Genomic DNA, 17,694 nt, shown 5'->3' with positions numbered 1-17,694 from the left:
GCTCTCTACTCAGGGTTTTATGTTAAAGGGTTAATGTTTATTCTTTGAGTAAGCCATTGTTTCTCTCTGAGTGGAGTGAGGAGACTGTATTTGCTCTTACAATGAAAGCTTTCATAAGCGGTTGTCTTAACTGCTGGTAAATCTTCCATGGTCATGGCCCATAAAACTTTTCTGTTTGTGATGTATCATTCAGAGCTGAGTTGAACATCTTCATATGTGCTACTGGTTCCACTAGCAAGACTAAGCAGAACCAGGAGTACTTCTGAAGATGTCTATCACAAAACTGGATGAAATGCTATAAGCAAGAAGTTTTATGTGTCATGCCCACACAACCCAGAACATTCAGCAGCAACTAAATACCTTTGGTGTTTGTTTTCATGAACATTAGATGACAAGTCAGAAAACAGATAAACAGGTAAAATTCAGTGACTTATTAATTTATTTCAAGAGTGTAGCTAAAAAAATAATGCTAAAAGGATCAATAACAATTGCCAACTACCTACACAAACATCTTTGAAGAAACATAATATCTGCACTGTCTGCACCAACAAAACATCCAAGACAGACTATAATATTTACATGAGGACATGTCACTACTCATCAGATAGAAGAAGCTCTGAACAAGAAACAGACATGTAGGAGGAACAACAAATTACTAAGCTTTTGTACAAAGTCCTTCTTCAAAGCTAAAACACACACACACACACACACACACACACACACACACACACACGCACACACACAGAGGCATATGTGCACACACTGCATTGAGTGTGAGTCGATTTTGTGTGTGTGTATGTATGGGGGGGGGGGGGGGGGGGGGCATTTGTGTTTGCTTTGAAAAATGACTTTTAAAAAGCTGCCACTGACCTTTCAATGTGTATGTCTATTACCCAGTTCTGCTCCTCTTTGGTCAATACTGACCTATTCTCACACAAATATCAGAAGATTTTTTGCACTATTATTGCACAAACTAAGACACACAGCTCAACTACTAGGTAGCTTCGCAGTTTCAATGAACTCCAGTTAGACATGTCACTAAAACGGAAGAGCCCTTCTCTGTTTTGCTCCAAAACTTAAGGGGATAATTACTTACTATCCTCACTGGGTTTCCGTCATTTTTAAAGATCCCCCCCCTATATATATTTTTTCTTAGGTTGGAGTAGTGGAGATCCATGTGAATCATAATATCTTCTACAAAAAAGTGAAATTTATGTTTCAAATGTATACAAAAGGCAGCATGAAATCTAAATAGGTCTTCCCAGAGGTCAGCTACATCTACATCTACATTGATACTCCGCAAGCCACCCAACGGTGTGTGGCGGAGGGCACTTTATGTGCCACTGTCATTACCTCCCTTTCCTGTTCCAGTCGCGTATGGTTCGCGGGAAGAACGACTGTCTGAAAGCCTCCGTGCGCGCTCTAATCTCTCTAATTTTACATTCGTGATCTCCTCGGGAGGTATAAGTAGGGGGAAGCAATATATTCGATACCTCATCCAGAAACGCACCCTCTCGAAACCTGGACAGCAAGCTACACCGCGATGCAGAGTGCCTCTCTTGCAGATTCTGCCACTTGAGTTTATTAAACATCTCCGTAACGCTATCACGGTTACCAAATAACCCTGTGACGAAACGCGCCGCTCTTCTTTGGATCTTCTCTATCTCCTCCGTCAGACCGATCTGGTACGGATCCCACACTGATGAGCAATACTCAAGTATAGGTTGAACGAGTGTTTTGTAAGCCACCTCCTTTGTTGATGGACTACATTTTCAAAGCACTCTCCCAATGAATCTCAACCTGGTACCCGCCTTACCAACAATTAATTTTATATGATCATTCCACTTCAAATTGCTCCGCACGCATACTCCCAGATATTTTACAGAAGTAACTGCTACCAGTGTTTGTTCCGCTATCATATAATCATACAATAAAGGATCCTTCTTTCTATGTATTCGCAATACATTACATTTGTCTATGTTAAGGGTCATTTGCCACACCCTGCACCAAGTGCCTATCCGCTGCAGATCTTCCTGCATTTCGCTACAATTTTCTAATGCTGGAACTTCTCTGTATACTACAGCATCATCCGCGAAAATCCGCATGGAACTTCCAACACTATCTACTAAGTCATTTATATATATTGTGAAAAGCAATGGTCCCATAACACTCCCCTGTGGCACGCCAGAGGTTACTTTAACGTCTGTAGACGTCTCTCCATTGATAACAACATGCTGTGTTCTGTTTGCTAAAAACTCTTCAATCCAGCCACACAGCTGGTCTGATATTCCGTAGGCTCTTACTTTGTTTATCAGGCGACAGTGCGGAACTGTATCGAACGCCTTCCGGAAGTCAAGAAAAATAGCATCTACCTGGGAGCCTGTATCTAATATTTTCTGGGTCTCATGAACAAATAAGGCAAGTTGGGTCTCACACGATCGCTGTTTCCGGAATCCATGTTGATTCCTACATAGTAGATTCTGGGTTTCCAGAAATGACATAATACGCGAGCAAAAAACATGTTCTAAAATTCTACAAGAGATCGACGTAAGAGATATAGGTCTATAGTTTTGCGCATCTGCTCGACGACCCTTCTTGAAGACTGGGACTATCTGTGCTCTTTTCCAATCATTTGGAACCCTCCGTTCCTCTAGAGACTTGCGTACACGGCTGTTAGAAGGGGGGCAAGTTCTTTTGCGTACTCTTCTTTGGAATTTGGATTATTACATTCTTATAGAAGTCTGAGGGTATTTTGCCAATCTCTTATATATTGCATACCAGGGATAATAGCTTTGTCATGGCTAGTTCTCTCAAAAGATTTCAATAATTGTGAGGGAACATTTTCTACTCCAGGTCTCTTCTTTTGACTTAAGACTTTCACTACTCTATCAAATTCTTCTTACAGTATCACATCTTCCAGCTCCTCTTCATCTAATTATTCTTACCTTTCCCTAACATTGTCCTCAAGTTTCTTTCCTTAACATAGCCCTTTCACATATTCCACTTGTCAGTCTTCTCCTCAATTGCTTCATTCTGGCTTGCCACCAAAGCTATTGATCTTCAAACAATAGCTTTCCCCTCCTCCAAAGATTCCTTTAATTTTCCTATAGGTGGGATCTATATTTTCACAGTTATGCAAGCTTCTGTAGCTTTGCATTTCTCCTCTAGCCATGCCTCCTGTGCTATTTTGAACTACCTGTCATTCTAATTTTTTTATAGTCCATTTTGCCTGCCTCATTTGCTACATCTTTCTATTTTCTCCTTTTGGAAATTAAGTTCAATACCTGTTGTGTTACCCACGACTCATACTGGTCCTTGTGTTTAGGCCAAGTTGTTCCTCTGCTGCCAATACTGTTTCTTCTTTCAAAGTCATCTTCTGCTGCATTACTTTCCTCTGTTTCAGTCAAATGTTGCCAAAAGCTCCATTTGAAACCCTCAGCAACCGCCAGCAACCACTGGTTCTCTCAATCTGTTCAGGCCCCTTCTCCTTAATTTCCTACCTTTCTGCAACGTCTTCTGGTTTAATCTGCAGTTCATAATGAACACATTATGGTCACAGACCACATCTGCTTCTGGAAATGTTTTGCAGTTTAAAATCTGGTTTATAAAGCTCTGTCTTGCCATTATATAATCAATATAAATCTTCTGGAGTCTCCAGGTCTCTTCCATGTGCACAACCTTCTTTCACTATTCTTAAACCAAGTGTTAGCCATGATTAAATTGTAATTCTACCAGTTGGCTGTCCCTTCCATGCCTTTGGTACAGTCCCTCTTCTCCTATTATTTTTACTACTCTTCCTCTTCTTACTTCCAAATTCCAATCCCCCACCATTGTTACATTTTTGTTCTTCTTAACGTATTGAATAATTTCTTTTGTCTCAGCATACTTTTTATTATTTTTCAATTTCCCCATAACATATGAAGCTAGTATATTATGTAGGTTCGTGGCTTTATGTCTACCTTGGTTACAGTAATGCTTTCACTATACTGTTCATGGTAGTTCATCTGCACATCTAGTTTCTTATTTGTTATTAGTCCTACTCGTACATTACTTCTATTTGATTTTGTGTTGAAAACACTGGACTCATTTGATATGTCACCTCCACTGGATGCAGAAAATTGACAGCATGATACATCACTAAACTAATTAGTAATTTGTTCCCCAAGCTACTGTAGTACTAATTTTATTTCAATACATAAAAAGGGCAACAGATCCTTTATATGAGTGTGCGACAGACTTCTGAACACTTGGGACTTCTTTTTTAATTGGGTCCTTCTTTTACGATGAATTGAAATTAATGTGTTAAAGATTTTGTAAATATTAAAGCTTTGAAGTAAATATTCGTAAATATTTTTTATTAAAAATTGAATAACTAATTATAAGTTTTAGTAATAAATGTGTGACAATAAATGCAGCTTCTATGTATGTTTCTGTTTAAATCCTAAAACAAAATTAATATCCCAAATTTTTTTTTAATACTGGGGCTGGATTAGCTTGTAAGTAATTTCAACGTCAGGTGGCGGTGCAGTAGGTGGAGATCAAGGTTTTATAGGTACAATATTCCTTGGCTAAGTACTATGACCTGATTGTTAAACTTTTTTAATTTTAAAAATTTAAAACAATATTTAAATTTCAGCATTTTTATACAAGTGGGAGGAGAGGCAAATGATGGGGAGGTGCTTTATCAGCAAGTTTTGTGTTAGATTAATATTATACGACATTCATGAAAGATTTCATTTTGTAATTTGTATTTGTTTTAAAAATGTGTGAATAAAATTACATTATTTTTAGGCTATCAGCAGATTTCATTCATCTTCCTATCTAATAAGATTGCAATAAGTAACTAATCATCCAATGTCAGATAATTAGCTAGTATCTCATCAAAAAGCTGACTTATAAAATGTCAAGATGTGGTTTCCACTACAGAAGTTATTCATGTTTTTCAACACCCTCCATAACAAACCAGTACAGGCCATGTGGTTAAATTACACTAAAATTATCTCATGCACAGCTGCATAAGCAATTATCTCATGATTTTATAATGATTTGCAACTTGTAGGCAGGTCCAATTAATGAGTTAAAATGCCAGGAAAGGCAGAACGAATAAAAGTAAACATCTGTAATTACAATGGAAACTCGAGGATGGAATGTAACAAAAGTAACCACTCACCATATAGTGGAGATTCTGAGTTGCAGATAAGCACAACAAAAAGATTCTCACATTAAAGCTTTCAGCCATTAAGGCCTTCGTCAACATTAGACACACACACACACACACACACACACACACACACACACACACACACACACTTTGACACTAGCTCCTCCTGCTCACTCTTGGTCTATTATTTTATTGCTTTGCCTGTTTATCCCAGCTAAACTGCATGGAACAGAATTAGACCATTTAGTCTGTGTGATTTCCAGTGTAAATCTTACACATTAAAACACAAACCATGTTGAAGTTGGTTCAAATTCAATCATCATAATAGTATGAGGTAAGGAAAAGGGGGCAGGGAGTGGAAAGGGGAGTGAAGATTAAATACAAAAATTTAAAAAGGGAAACTTATTCAAAATATGTTGATTAATTTTCCAATTACTATGATAGAAACTGATGTTATGTTGACCTCTTTTTCAAAAACATTTGCATTTCAAAATAATATATACTGACATAACATATAAGTAGTGCAGAACATTTACATTCCCAGGTCTCAAGTATTGCTCTATAGTTAGTAAGGTCTCACATTTGCTCTATTGTTAGTAGGTTTCATTTCTTAGTTTTTAATTGCCTGATATTAAACATTCATAGAATTTACATGATATTTCATACTTTAATTTTATCCCTTGTGTGTATGATTTATAGTTGCCTCACTTTTATTTCATTTGTATCAGATCTCAAGCCACAACATTTTAGTAAATTCTACCTGTGATGGAGCGGGTGACATTGCACGTTTACTACTCCGGCTCTTGCTGCTAACAGAATTGCGGTCTTTGCGTGAAAGTTTGGGAGAAAGGCGTTCCTCCTTTGAAGAACGACCACTGGCACCAATGGTAAAGTGGCTTTTGATGCTACTAGGTGCACTGCCACTTCCACTGCCACTATCTGGACTTGTTTGAGTGCCTGTCTGGGTCATGGCCCTAGGGTTTGGTGTGGAACACAGAGAATCCTGAAACAATAACATTTTTTAGCTTTAATAAGTACAGATTTGAAAATAAGGTTATTATAGTTTTTTTCACCAATTTTGGGCTAACACTAATTGATAGTGGTTAATACAATATATTTAATTCAATATATATTAAAAGTAAAACTTCTCTATTCATTCATCTCAGTATAGGCATTAGTACAATGTTTAAACTAAGTCCTAATGAGAGGTCAACTGAAGCACCACTATTCAGCCATAGGTCCTTAAAGTCTGATGCTTTATCAAATGGTTATTACATTTTAATAACCACAGAATAAAAAATTCTTGAGGAAAGTAAATATTTTTGTGTGCTTTACAGCAGTACAATTACTACTTTAATCTGAGATTACTTTAGGGTCTAAATTTTGTGTTCATTGATACTGTCTTACCAATATTAAAGAACTCACTTATATGCCTAAACTCAGATAAGGTATCAGAAGGACATATGATGATGATGATGATAAAATAAATGGCAGCATTATTGGTGCATGCAGTTTGAGTGTTACTTCAGTGATAATATTGCTATTACTGTAGAATTGCTTCAAGGTTATATCCCTTTAATCGAACACCATTTTCAAATATACAAGGAACTAGGCTTTTGAGAATATCATATTTTTCAAACACTGTAATTCAGCAAACAGAATCACACAGTAGAAGATTCATATTGACAGAGTTACTTAACACTCTACAGTATGTTTAAAAAGGAAAGTGAGAATGAAAGGCCAGAGATGATAAAAACAATGCATGTTAAAACAGAGAATTATTTACTACCAAAGTTACTCTAAAAAGTAATAGGAATATTATATTTTTTTAGCTTACACAGTTCATCGTTCACCAATGAGGGTAAAATCTGTTTGTAAGCCTTGATGGCACTGGCGATGTAGTCTGCTGCGGAGCTCAGGTGGGTAAAGCAAGGAGGGACAAGAGAGAAACTGCGTGCTTAAAATTCATGTATTAATAACTGTAGGCGAATTCGAAAAAGTTTAACGCGAAATGGGCAAGAAGGAATAAAGTAGTTGTTTTGACAAGCAACTACTGTTCTGGTTTGTGCAGTGTTAGGAAAAATAATTGTGACAAGAAAATATAATAATATGTGATAATAATAGTTGTGTAAAGAACTGTGTATTGCATTTGGCTACAGTATTTGAACAATACAAAAAAAAATATTTGTAAGCGAATTATGGTCAGGTATATAGGGATACTAATTTGACTAGAGTAGTGTATCACGTGAAAAAACTCAAAGAGTAGAGCATGCAAGGCAGAGATTGTGGCCTTTTGCTGGTGATAGCAATGCTAATAAGGTGGGATAAACGGCCTGGAGACCACATGTATTTGAATTCTGAGATAGGAAAGTTATTCAGAAGTTAGTTTTCAGTGTATCATTTTGAGAGCTGAGAACTTAAACTGTGAACACAGTGCAGTGATTCGAGAATTTCTGTGTTAATTCTAGAACCACTCAGCCTTCTACTGTCTCGAACACACGATATTCTGGATATAAGTGTGGGATGGTAGAATCCTACCTACTGCACATCACATGTTTGTGTGTGCAGGTTTAACATCAGTTACAGGAAGAAAGTAGACACGGCGGTTGGACAACACCGACAAGTACTTGTCGGGCAATTCACAGATATTTTAGTGAGTGTGTACGAAAGAACCATGGAATTTATATGCAGCTCTGTGCTTATTGTGTCATTCACTATTGTTACTAAAACAAGAACAGTTGAAAAAGTACTCCTGTAGACTCTTGATGCAACCTTGGTAGAGGCAAGATTCATTTTATGATTCATGTTAAGAAAGGTCACAGTATCCAAGCCAACTTTCTTTTAACTGTAACTCAATTTGTTTCTAACGTCCAGCTATATGAGAGACTTGCAGGAAGTTACATATTCACGTGGAAAGTGAAATGTTTATTGTGTATGGAGGTCAAATACATCATTAGCTGACAAAAAGTGAAGTTTGTATGTCTACTTATTTCACAAGTAGAAAGAGTCTAAATATACCTGTACCTAGCATTATTCGATGGAGGGTTTCCAGAAGCCGGCTATTCAGTAAAGAAGAGTGACTGCAAATTCCAAGTAAGTCATCTTGTGAAGAAGTGGTAGGTGGTTTGGGGGAATAAGCCGATAGAACCCAGATCCACACTCACACTTTTTAAGTTGTCGGAATGTTATAACAGAGCAACTTAAAATGACTGTGATACAATAAACTGTTTCTTTGCCTGCAACTGCACTGGTAGAACTACTTCAGACTCCATCTACCGATATACCATTGTGTGTAGACTTTGTAGAATCATCAATCATAGCAAAGTAATCTTTTATGAATGAAGCACACTATAATTGAGTGAGTGCAGCACATACATTAATACCATGACAGATCATAGCTTTAATTCCCTATTTCATTACTAACTAATGTCTTTGATATCAGTATTTTACTGACTGACCTCTTGGGCCACCTTAATAATCATTATTCCCTTATGCAAGGACATAATGCAATGGTTTGCAACAAAACCTCTGAGCAGACAAGCCATTTAACAAGTTGTGCACTCGGCTCCTGCTGACTGGTAGCAGCAGAACTACTGCTAGCCAAAAGCCAAAGTTTATTCTCTCATGTTCACTGTGGGGCCTTAAGGGCAGTTTTTCCACTGTGGCACTACAACTGTACCTATTCTGAAGTGATGAATCAGCAGGGCAATGAAGAAAGAACTTTTAATGAAAATGACTTATTCTTGTGATTTTTAATGAGCTAAAGCCTAATGACAGCAAAAAAGGAATAAGATCTACTATTTATTACAATTATCACTCACCATTTAAAAATGCATTTTCAATAATTTTCAGTGTAATACACTTCACATATCATTCCAATTAATGAACTGTCATGTGAACACAATAACAGAGGAGGGACTAACATTGCTGCTAAATAAAGTGGCCCATGGTCACGGAACTGTGCATTTAGGTGTCTGCGATTGTGTGTCTGAATGCTTGTACTATTAGTAGAAAAAGAGCAAAAGCTCGAAAGCTAGTGTGAATCCTGTTTTCTGTTACATATTTCTATGCTGCACACATCAGTTCACTATAGATGACTGGTTGTCTTTCCCTTACTTACTATGAAATTTCTGAACAATTCTTTGTACTCTTCTGTCTAACTACAAAACAAGTTCTGAAATTTAGAGCTCAATGCTGTAGATTAGATGGGTAGAGGGGATAACTAGAAAAGAGGTGCTGAATCGAACTGGGGTAGGGGAGAAACAAATTTAGGACACAACTTAACTAAGGGAGTGACCAGTTGACAGGACACATCTGAGGCATCAAGGAATCATCAACTTGGTAATAGATGGATGTGGGGGGTAAAAGCTACAGAGGGAGACCAAGACTTGACTGTAGTGGGCAGGTTTACATGGATGTAGGTTTCAGTATTATAAAAAGGATAGTTGCTACTTACCATACAGCGGAGATGCTGAGTCGCAGATTAAAAAAATAAATAAATAAACAAAAAAATTAAAAAATATATTAAAAAGAATTTAAAAAAAATTGTCTGAAAGTGAGCTTTCGGCCGACAAGGCCTTTGTTAGAAACTGCTGTGGGAACATGCAGGGATGAGATGGAGAGTAGGGCAGCTAGATGCAATCAGTAGGTTAGACGGAGGGTGGGGGAGAGAGGGAAGGTAGCAGAAAAGAAGAGAAGTACAAAGACTGGGTGTGTTGGTGGGATAGAGGGTTGTGTAGTGCTGAAATGGGAACAGAGAAGGGGCTAGATGGGTAAGGACAATGGCTAACGAAGATTGAGGCTAGGACGGTTGGGTGAACGTAGGGTATGTTTCAGGGAGAGTCCCCAAATGTACAGTTCAGAAATCCTGGTGTTGGTGGGAAGGATCCAGATGGCACGGGGCGCGAAGCAGTCATTTAAATGAAGGATGTCTTGTTGGATGGTGTGCTCAGCAACACAGTGGTCCAGTTGTTTCTTGCCCACAGTTTGCCACTGCCCATTCATACTGACAGACAGCTGGTTGGTTGTCATGCCTACATAGAATGCAGCACAGTGGTTGCGGCTCAGCTTGTAGGTCACTTGAGTTGTTTCACAGGTAGCCCTGCTTTTGATGGGATAGGCAATGTTTGTGACCAGACTGGAGTAGGTGGTGCTGGGAGGATGTATGGGACAGGTCTTGCCTCTAGGTATATTACAGGGATATGAGTTATGAGGCAAAGGGTTGGGAGCAGGGATAGTGCAGGGATAGACGAGGATATTGCGTAGGTTTGGTAAGTGGTGGAATATCACTGTGGGAAGGGTTGGAAGGATAGTGGGTAGGACATTTCGCACAACAAGAGGTAGCCAAAATCCTGGCAGAGAATGTAATTCAATTGCTCCAGTCCTGAGTGGTACTGAGTCACTGAGGATAAGTATACTACTGACCTGCTTATTTATAATACTGTTGTGCTAATCTGCGATCAGCATCTGCCATATGGTAGCAACTGTCCTTTTCATTATATTATTAAATTCCAAACTGGATTTTTCATTGGATGTTTCAATAGTTATGCAGAGTTAAAGAGGCTGGCAGAGGATAGAACAGTGTACAGTGTGACATGAAACCAATCTTCAGACTGAAGAATACAATAACAAGAACAAAACATCACTGTCTCAAAATTATTAATCTCTGGTCTGTTATAATCTTCTTCTAATTTTAGATGCAGTTCTCAGGTCAGTCATTTGCCTTTGTTTCTTTGACATGCATTTTTACAACAGTTATTAGCTTTGTGGTGTCTGAATTACATACAACTTGAACATTATTTGTTATTCTCGAACATAATTTATTATACTCTGTTCACAGCTTGCATCTCAGTCTTGAACCACACTTATCTGAAACTTACACCTCTCTTTAATTCCTTTTTCACTGTGTTGTGGTGTTTTCTTCCTTTCTTTTTCATTTGCAATAAATATAAAATGTTTCTACATAGAGTCACACACAATATTATCACAAGACTCTTACAAGAAATATCTATTTATTCATCCAACTTCCCCCCGAAAATTATTTATTCTAACCCAAGTCCATTAAGAGTTAGAAACAGTAATAAAAACATGGTACTGTATTCTGTATCTATTATTATTCCTGAAAAAATATCCAGATGAGCTTAAATAATCTGTCGTTTGGAAAAATCTGCCCTATCATTCAATATAATATTTTATGCAATACAAAGAAAACTGTGAGTACTAAAACTACAGCTGCTCAAGATGATTCATTCAGCAAGTTTTACCAAAGGAATGACAATGGTAAAAATAGAGTACAATTTATTATATTGGCAAACAGAGGATAAGTATACTACTGACCTGCTCATTTCTTCTTGGTGTACCAGGTGTGCTGTTTGGGCTGCCTTCAGAGCGTGTGTGTAAAGAGCTGCCTGATGGACTCGGTGAGAGATCACGGGTTCCTGTGCCTGTTCCAGTGCCTGCAGTTGTTGTAGCTCCACTTGGTGATTGTGACAGGTCTCTTGTGAGACTGCTAACCAGAGCACTTGTGTCACTCTGTGTTGAGCCTCGACGATGTGATTGGGACTCTGCTGTGATCCCTGATGCTGTACCAATACAACATATAATAATTAATAAGTACTGTAGGTATCTGTCAAGAATTTATATCAGCCTCTGATCATTTATATTTACATATGTTTCACCGCAGGTACATAATAATGAATAACGTTGAAGGCAAGTCAGTGAGTTAAGCTAAAACCTAAAACACAGTCAATGAGTTAAGCTACAACCAAAAACACAGTCAATGAGTTAAGACACAACCTAAAACACTCAAGTCATTATAATGAATACCATATAACTTTTTAATATTATGAGTTGTCTGGAAAACAACTATACAGTTCTATTTTCAAAGTTTCATGTGAAATGCACCATACAGGAAGAAGTAATATATCAAAGATTCTGAAGACATTCACTCTGTATGAACATCCTGTACTTCCTAGCCTGCACCTGTTCAGTTCAAACTGCAAAAAAATATTGGTCAGTGACTATGGTTTATCTGTAACCTTTGCACATGAAATACTAATATAACCTGCATTAAAGGAAATTTCAGACTGGAACAAAATTTGTATATGAGGATATATTACTGCTAACTCTGTAGACCTTCTTTATTCATACATTCTTTCATTCATTCACTGGGTTTCATAGACACCAGTAAGAAGGAGAACCTTTAAGACTGTAGAACAAGTCAAGGTAGACTGATGCATTAATAATAGACAAGCATACCACACAAACTTAATCTGTACACTGTATTAATAATAACCTATCACCACACAGCTTAATATTATTCGCACTTATACCATACACATTTAACCAAGTAATTAGCGTGAATAAAGCAGTTGCTACCTCAGTTGTGTTAAGTAGCTGCTGTTTCACCTTAATATTTACTCAATAACATTAGTGTTTTTCAAAGAAAATAATTACCAACATCTGTAAATACATAATCCTGTGTACAACACATTACTACTTGTCATGCAGCTTTACAATGAGGACAGTTACTTGCTGCAAAGTTCACATAACTTTTCAATATTTGAATTGGTTAGGACTTCCAACCTCTTATTTCATGTTAGATACAGTTCGTTGAATACCTTCACGGCAGTGTATAAACAGTGTTAAAAAAAGTGCTCCATATTTTGAGAGGTGGTAGTATGGACCAAAATAACACAGAAGTATCCATTCGAATGGGCTCTAAGATCACTAGTTCATCTTCACTACTGTGAAAACATGCCTCTTCCACTGAAGTTCGTTGCTAAACTGCAGTGTAAAAGCATTTCACTGGTTCCATTATAACTAATTTCTGCACTGCGCTTACCCAGAACTATGAATATGGTTTACAATAAGAACAGTAACAGATGTTTATTATAGGCTGTATCACGGACAATAGTAGTGGAATCTGTCATCATTTACTTACTGCATTCTGTAGGTCACTTGTGATAGCAAAGAGCTTGCAGTAGAAGAGATGTATCTTCCGAGTAGCGAAGATGAACAAGTGATCATAGCTCTTGATGTAGGTATATAATTACTGGACATTTGTATCTTGTTTTGATCAATGCTACTAACCCTTAAAACATGGAATATTTTTAACACTCTGAGAGTGTATACAAAACAAGGAGGCAAGTCACCATAAAAATTATTTTTGTATGTGGGGTCACAGTACAGCTTAAACTGATTTTCTTTGTCAGCAACAAAAACCATTAAGGAGTAAATGTACTGGAAGAGAGTGCTAGAACTCAAAAATCTGTCACAGCTAACAAAACACTCATGACAATGGTAATTTTCCATCTTTTCTAGATGCCTGTTAAATACTCAGTCCCTTCTATAAGTGGTGAGTAGTGATCTATTCTCATGTACATAGGTACATATGTGTAATAGCTGTCCTATATATTATTTAGCATACTGATTGCTATGCATGGAAAAAAATGGGAATTTTGCCCATAATAAAACAGAATAACTTAAGATATGTATCAGTGATGATGTAATCTCATAATTTCAAAGCAATAATTATTTTTAGTTACAATTCAAAAATTAAAAATATCCTGCAAAAAATTCAACAGAACAATAAGTGAACAAAAGTACAAACAAATAGTAGAACAATGTATGGGTTCTTCTTTCAGCAGTTAAAAATGAAAAATGGATGAATTCTCGGACTGATTCAAATATTTCATTAGAAGATGGTTATATAAGAACCAGAAAAGACTGAGAATGATGGTTTCATGGCCTTTTACAAACATCTTTGAGAAATAATAATATTTTTTTTTTATAAAATACATAAAGTAGTTCCATTTAGCAACCTAAATGCAAGCATTGAAAATGCCTTGCTCTTAATGCAGTAATTTTTAGCTGCCATGGATGGGTATGGGTTTTTGTTGGTTGTTCACGTGACGGCATTGACTTGTAAAAAGAGATATTATTTCTATGGTGTGACTGTGCACCATCAACTACAGGTGGGGAGCTGCCTTTAATCATTTTACTTTACTGCTTTCATCCTAAAATTTCTGATTTAGGTATTTATGCGCATGCATGCTGACGCCAGAAGATTTGCGCACATAAAGTAAAATGACTGACTGTTTTCTAAATTTAATTTATCTTATTGAGTTTGTAATGTCCTTTCAGGAGGATATTCATTAATTCTCACTTTTCTCAACTACCACCCATTCCACCCTTCCCTAATACTGTCTACTGGTCTCCTCCCCCCCCCCCCTCCAGTCTCTCTCCCTCTCTCTCTCTCTCTCTCTTGCAAGTGTTAACAGTAATCTATCATACCTAATCTATCAACCTGTTAGGCTCTGATTTCACCTTACATTATGATGCTTAAGTAAATGAGAATCTGACATGAAAAATTCTGACTACTTCTTTTGGGAAACCACATGCAGGGAATTATCAAAATCTCATTTCATATTCTGTAGCTCAGTGTCATTCACTAACTTAGTGATACAAAACCACTGTGAAAGGGAAAACACACCATCCATTCAAGAAGGATCGAGACTGACTTTATTCCTGACATATAAGTGACCTCAGTGCAGTAACTACAGTAGCAGCTTGAACTAACAACTGTAAACAACAGATGTGCATTCAACCAATAAGTTGTGAGTAGGCAGCATTAAGTATGGACAGGTGGTCGTTGATATGTCACAAATCACAATGGAGAAATATCTCTAAATCAATGCTTTGACAATATAACCGACATCAAGCCAACACAATGCATGAGTTAAATGACATCCCTAAGAAGGACTTTCTGACAGTTTTACATGGATGTATGAGCAATCTCTGTGTTGTACTGAAATAGGAGGTTACTCTATAGAGCACCTGATGCATTAAAACCATCATCTTAGCTTTTCTCTAATTTTTATTATGCCAAGATTACACAAACAACACTCACACACTATACAAGTACATGTTTCTGCTTGTCAGTTTCACTTAAGTTTAGTTGTAAGTGGAGACTCCATTAAAGTACAGAGGGCAAATATAGGCTTCTCCATACTGTATTCCGACTTTTACCTAGAGAACACACTATTCTCTCTCTTTCATTTCTTTGAATAACCTTACATCACATATTTTCTAGGAAACACCATTAAGAAATAAAATATTAAGTTGGAATGTGACTTCACTATTCAGAAAAATATATTGGTTTACACTCTGGATGTGCTTGTATAAAACTCGCTTTCTGTTTTCATCTTTCCCATCATTACCTAATGTCATTTTGTTTATGTGGTGATGCATCAGTTCGCTGTACAGGGAGAGTTACTATTCTTATCCTTCATCTGTTAACATTCACTTCGCTTATTCTTCACTAGTTGTTTCTTTCTTTAAACTGCTGCATCTAATTATTAAAGTTTCCAAATATGGCCTATTAAATTTTTAATAACATAACTGCTAACAGTTCTGCTTTGCTTCAATTAATTTATCGTTCCCCCTCCAAATTCTGTAACTTTCCTATCTTATTTCCTTGCTTTCAGTTCCTCTTTAACACACGTGTGCAGGTTCTCTGGACACTGTACTTCTCTACTGACTATTGTTAATATTCTTATGACTCTCCAATCATCTGATGACTAGTATCAAAAGCTATATCTTTCCTATTTCAGTTTGCACTCCCTGCCCCCTCCCCCCCCCCCCCCCCATCCCCCCTCCACCCCATTCCCAAATTATCTCAAGGTACTGCATTAATTAGAAACCTGATCGGTTTATATTATATTTTTTAATCTGATTTTGTAAGTGTTTTAAAATTACATAAACTCTATATAAAATTTGAAAACAAAAGCTACAGACAATATTGTGAGTCTGTCTGTTACAAAATATGAATCACATCAACTACACAATGTGGTAAGTAAGAAATAAAACTAATGTTCTTCCAGAAACACTTTCAAGAAATGCACCAAATGTAGTTACCATTTAACCCACTAGATTGTGCTGAACATACAGATGCTTCAATTGTGTCAATGACTCAGCCAGTGCGTGAACAGCTGCCATGAAAGTAACACTGTTCAAGTGGTAGAAGTCAAACATATCAACATGGATTAAAAAGCTGAGATAAAATTTTATTGTAAATTAGGAATGGAACAAAATCCTTTGAAGACAGACCATATATCAGACATCCTGCATCTGCTTGAGTAGATGAAAAAGTTGAAAAAGCCAAGAAATTCCTGCCGATTATAGGTGAATTACCACCAGAATGCTTCCTGTGAAACTTGGTGATGGTAAGGAAACAGCAAGTTCGATTTTAGAAAAGATTGCACAGGACAAAGATTTGCTCCTGATTTGTGCCAGATTTGTTGACAGAAGAGCACCAACTCCAAAGCCGTAGACAATGATGATCCTAATCTTTTCAAATGAACTGTAAATGGAGATGAAACTTGGTGTTTCCAGTTTCACCAAGAGAGAAAACGTCAGAGTATGGAATGGCATGTAACAGTCACCGTCACAAAGGCAGAGGAAACTAAGTTTGCAGAAATTACACATCAAGACAATGGTAAGTGTTTTGTTTTTATGCTTCTAGAGTCATCCATTGTGAATTTCTCCCTTATGGTACGACAGTGACTGGATAATGACAGGACAGGATGCATCTGTTCCACAGAAAAGAATTGGATTCTCCTGCATGACAATTCACTGGTTACCCATGAAACAGTTTTTAGCATCAAAATAGACCTGTATGCAGGAACACTAAACCTGTTCACCTGATGTGACACCCGAAGACATTTTTCTATATCCAAAAATTAAATGTGCTTTAAAAGGGAAACATTTCATGAACACTGAGAACATACAGAGTGCTGTGGCCAACAGACAGAAGGAGGTACACAAAGAGCTTCCATCATTCTTTCAACAACTTGTGCAATTGATGTAAATGTTGTGTGGAAGTGTAAGGGAATCCTTGTAACTGCCAAATAATATCACATTTATTTGTATCACACAAAATGTAGATAAGCAAACAAGCAAATTTGGAAAAATAGGGCTCTGATACAGTTTGACAGAAAATAAACAGAAAGCTATGGGAACACTACAGTGACAGCAGGGGAATTACTAAACAGCACAACAGATTATGGAGTAAAACAAAACAGAATAAAAGAGATAAGCAAAGCACGATATCAGTAAAATGGAGTGAAGTAAGTTATAACTATGGATGGCAGCAACCAAACGTGTTAGAGAGCAATGCTCTGTAACAGGGAACTGTGAATTATCTCTATGTGCAAATGCTTGCAAACATATTGAATACGTTACAGTTATTGACCAGCTGGTCAATTTAAAATGCTTAACTGTGAATACTTTACAGTTATCGGCCAGCAGGTCAATTTCAAATGCTTAACTGTACTTACCTGAAAGTAGAACAGAAGTGTCTCTCTTCTAAATTATTGATGTTACAAATAATGATCAGGAGCAAGTAGCAATGATACTGTTTGGAGGACAACATGGGTTGTCAACAAGCACTCACATAGAAGGTGAAGCAAAATTCACGCACTCGGGCTTTGCAGTGTGACTCCTCATAAGCCAGTGATAAAAAAAATCTCTCT

General features: G+C 37.1%; 1 protein-coding gene across 1 annotated transcript in view; it reads right to left on the bottom strand.

Moving 5' to 3' along the window:
- Positions 1-17,694, bottom strand: part of LOC124613550 (E3 ubiquitin-protein ligase MYCBP2-like) — a gene marked incomplete at its 5' end in the record, with an annotated part of 333,858 nt that overhangs the window by 205,541 nt on the left and 110,623 nt on the right. Inside the window, 2 exons of the mRNA XM_047142262.1 lie at positions 5,922-6,164; positions 11,498-11,742. Of these exons, the coding sequence (XP_046998218.1) occupies positions 5,922-6,164; positions 11,498-11,742 (488 nt within the window). The remainder of the gene's footprint in view (positions 1-5,921; positions 6,165-11,497; positions 11,743-17,694) is intronic.

This window comes from Schistocerca americana, chromosome 4 (assembly GCF_021461395.2).
Source record: "Schistocerca americana isolate TAMUIC-IGC-003095 chromosome 4, iqSchAmer2.1, whole genome shotgun sequence".
In the NCBI taxonomy this organism is placed as follows: Eukaryota; Metazoa; Arthropoda; class Insecta; order Orthoptera; family Acrididae; genus Schistocerca; species Schistocerca americana.
This window is presented reverse-complemented; position numbering and strand designations above follow the sequence as displayed.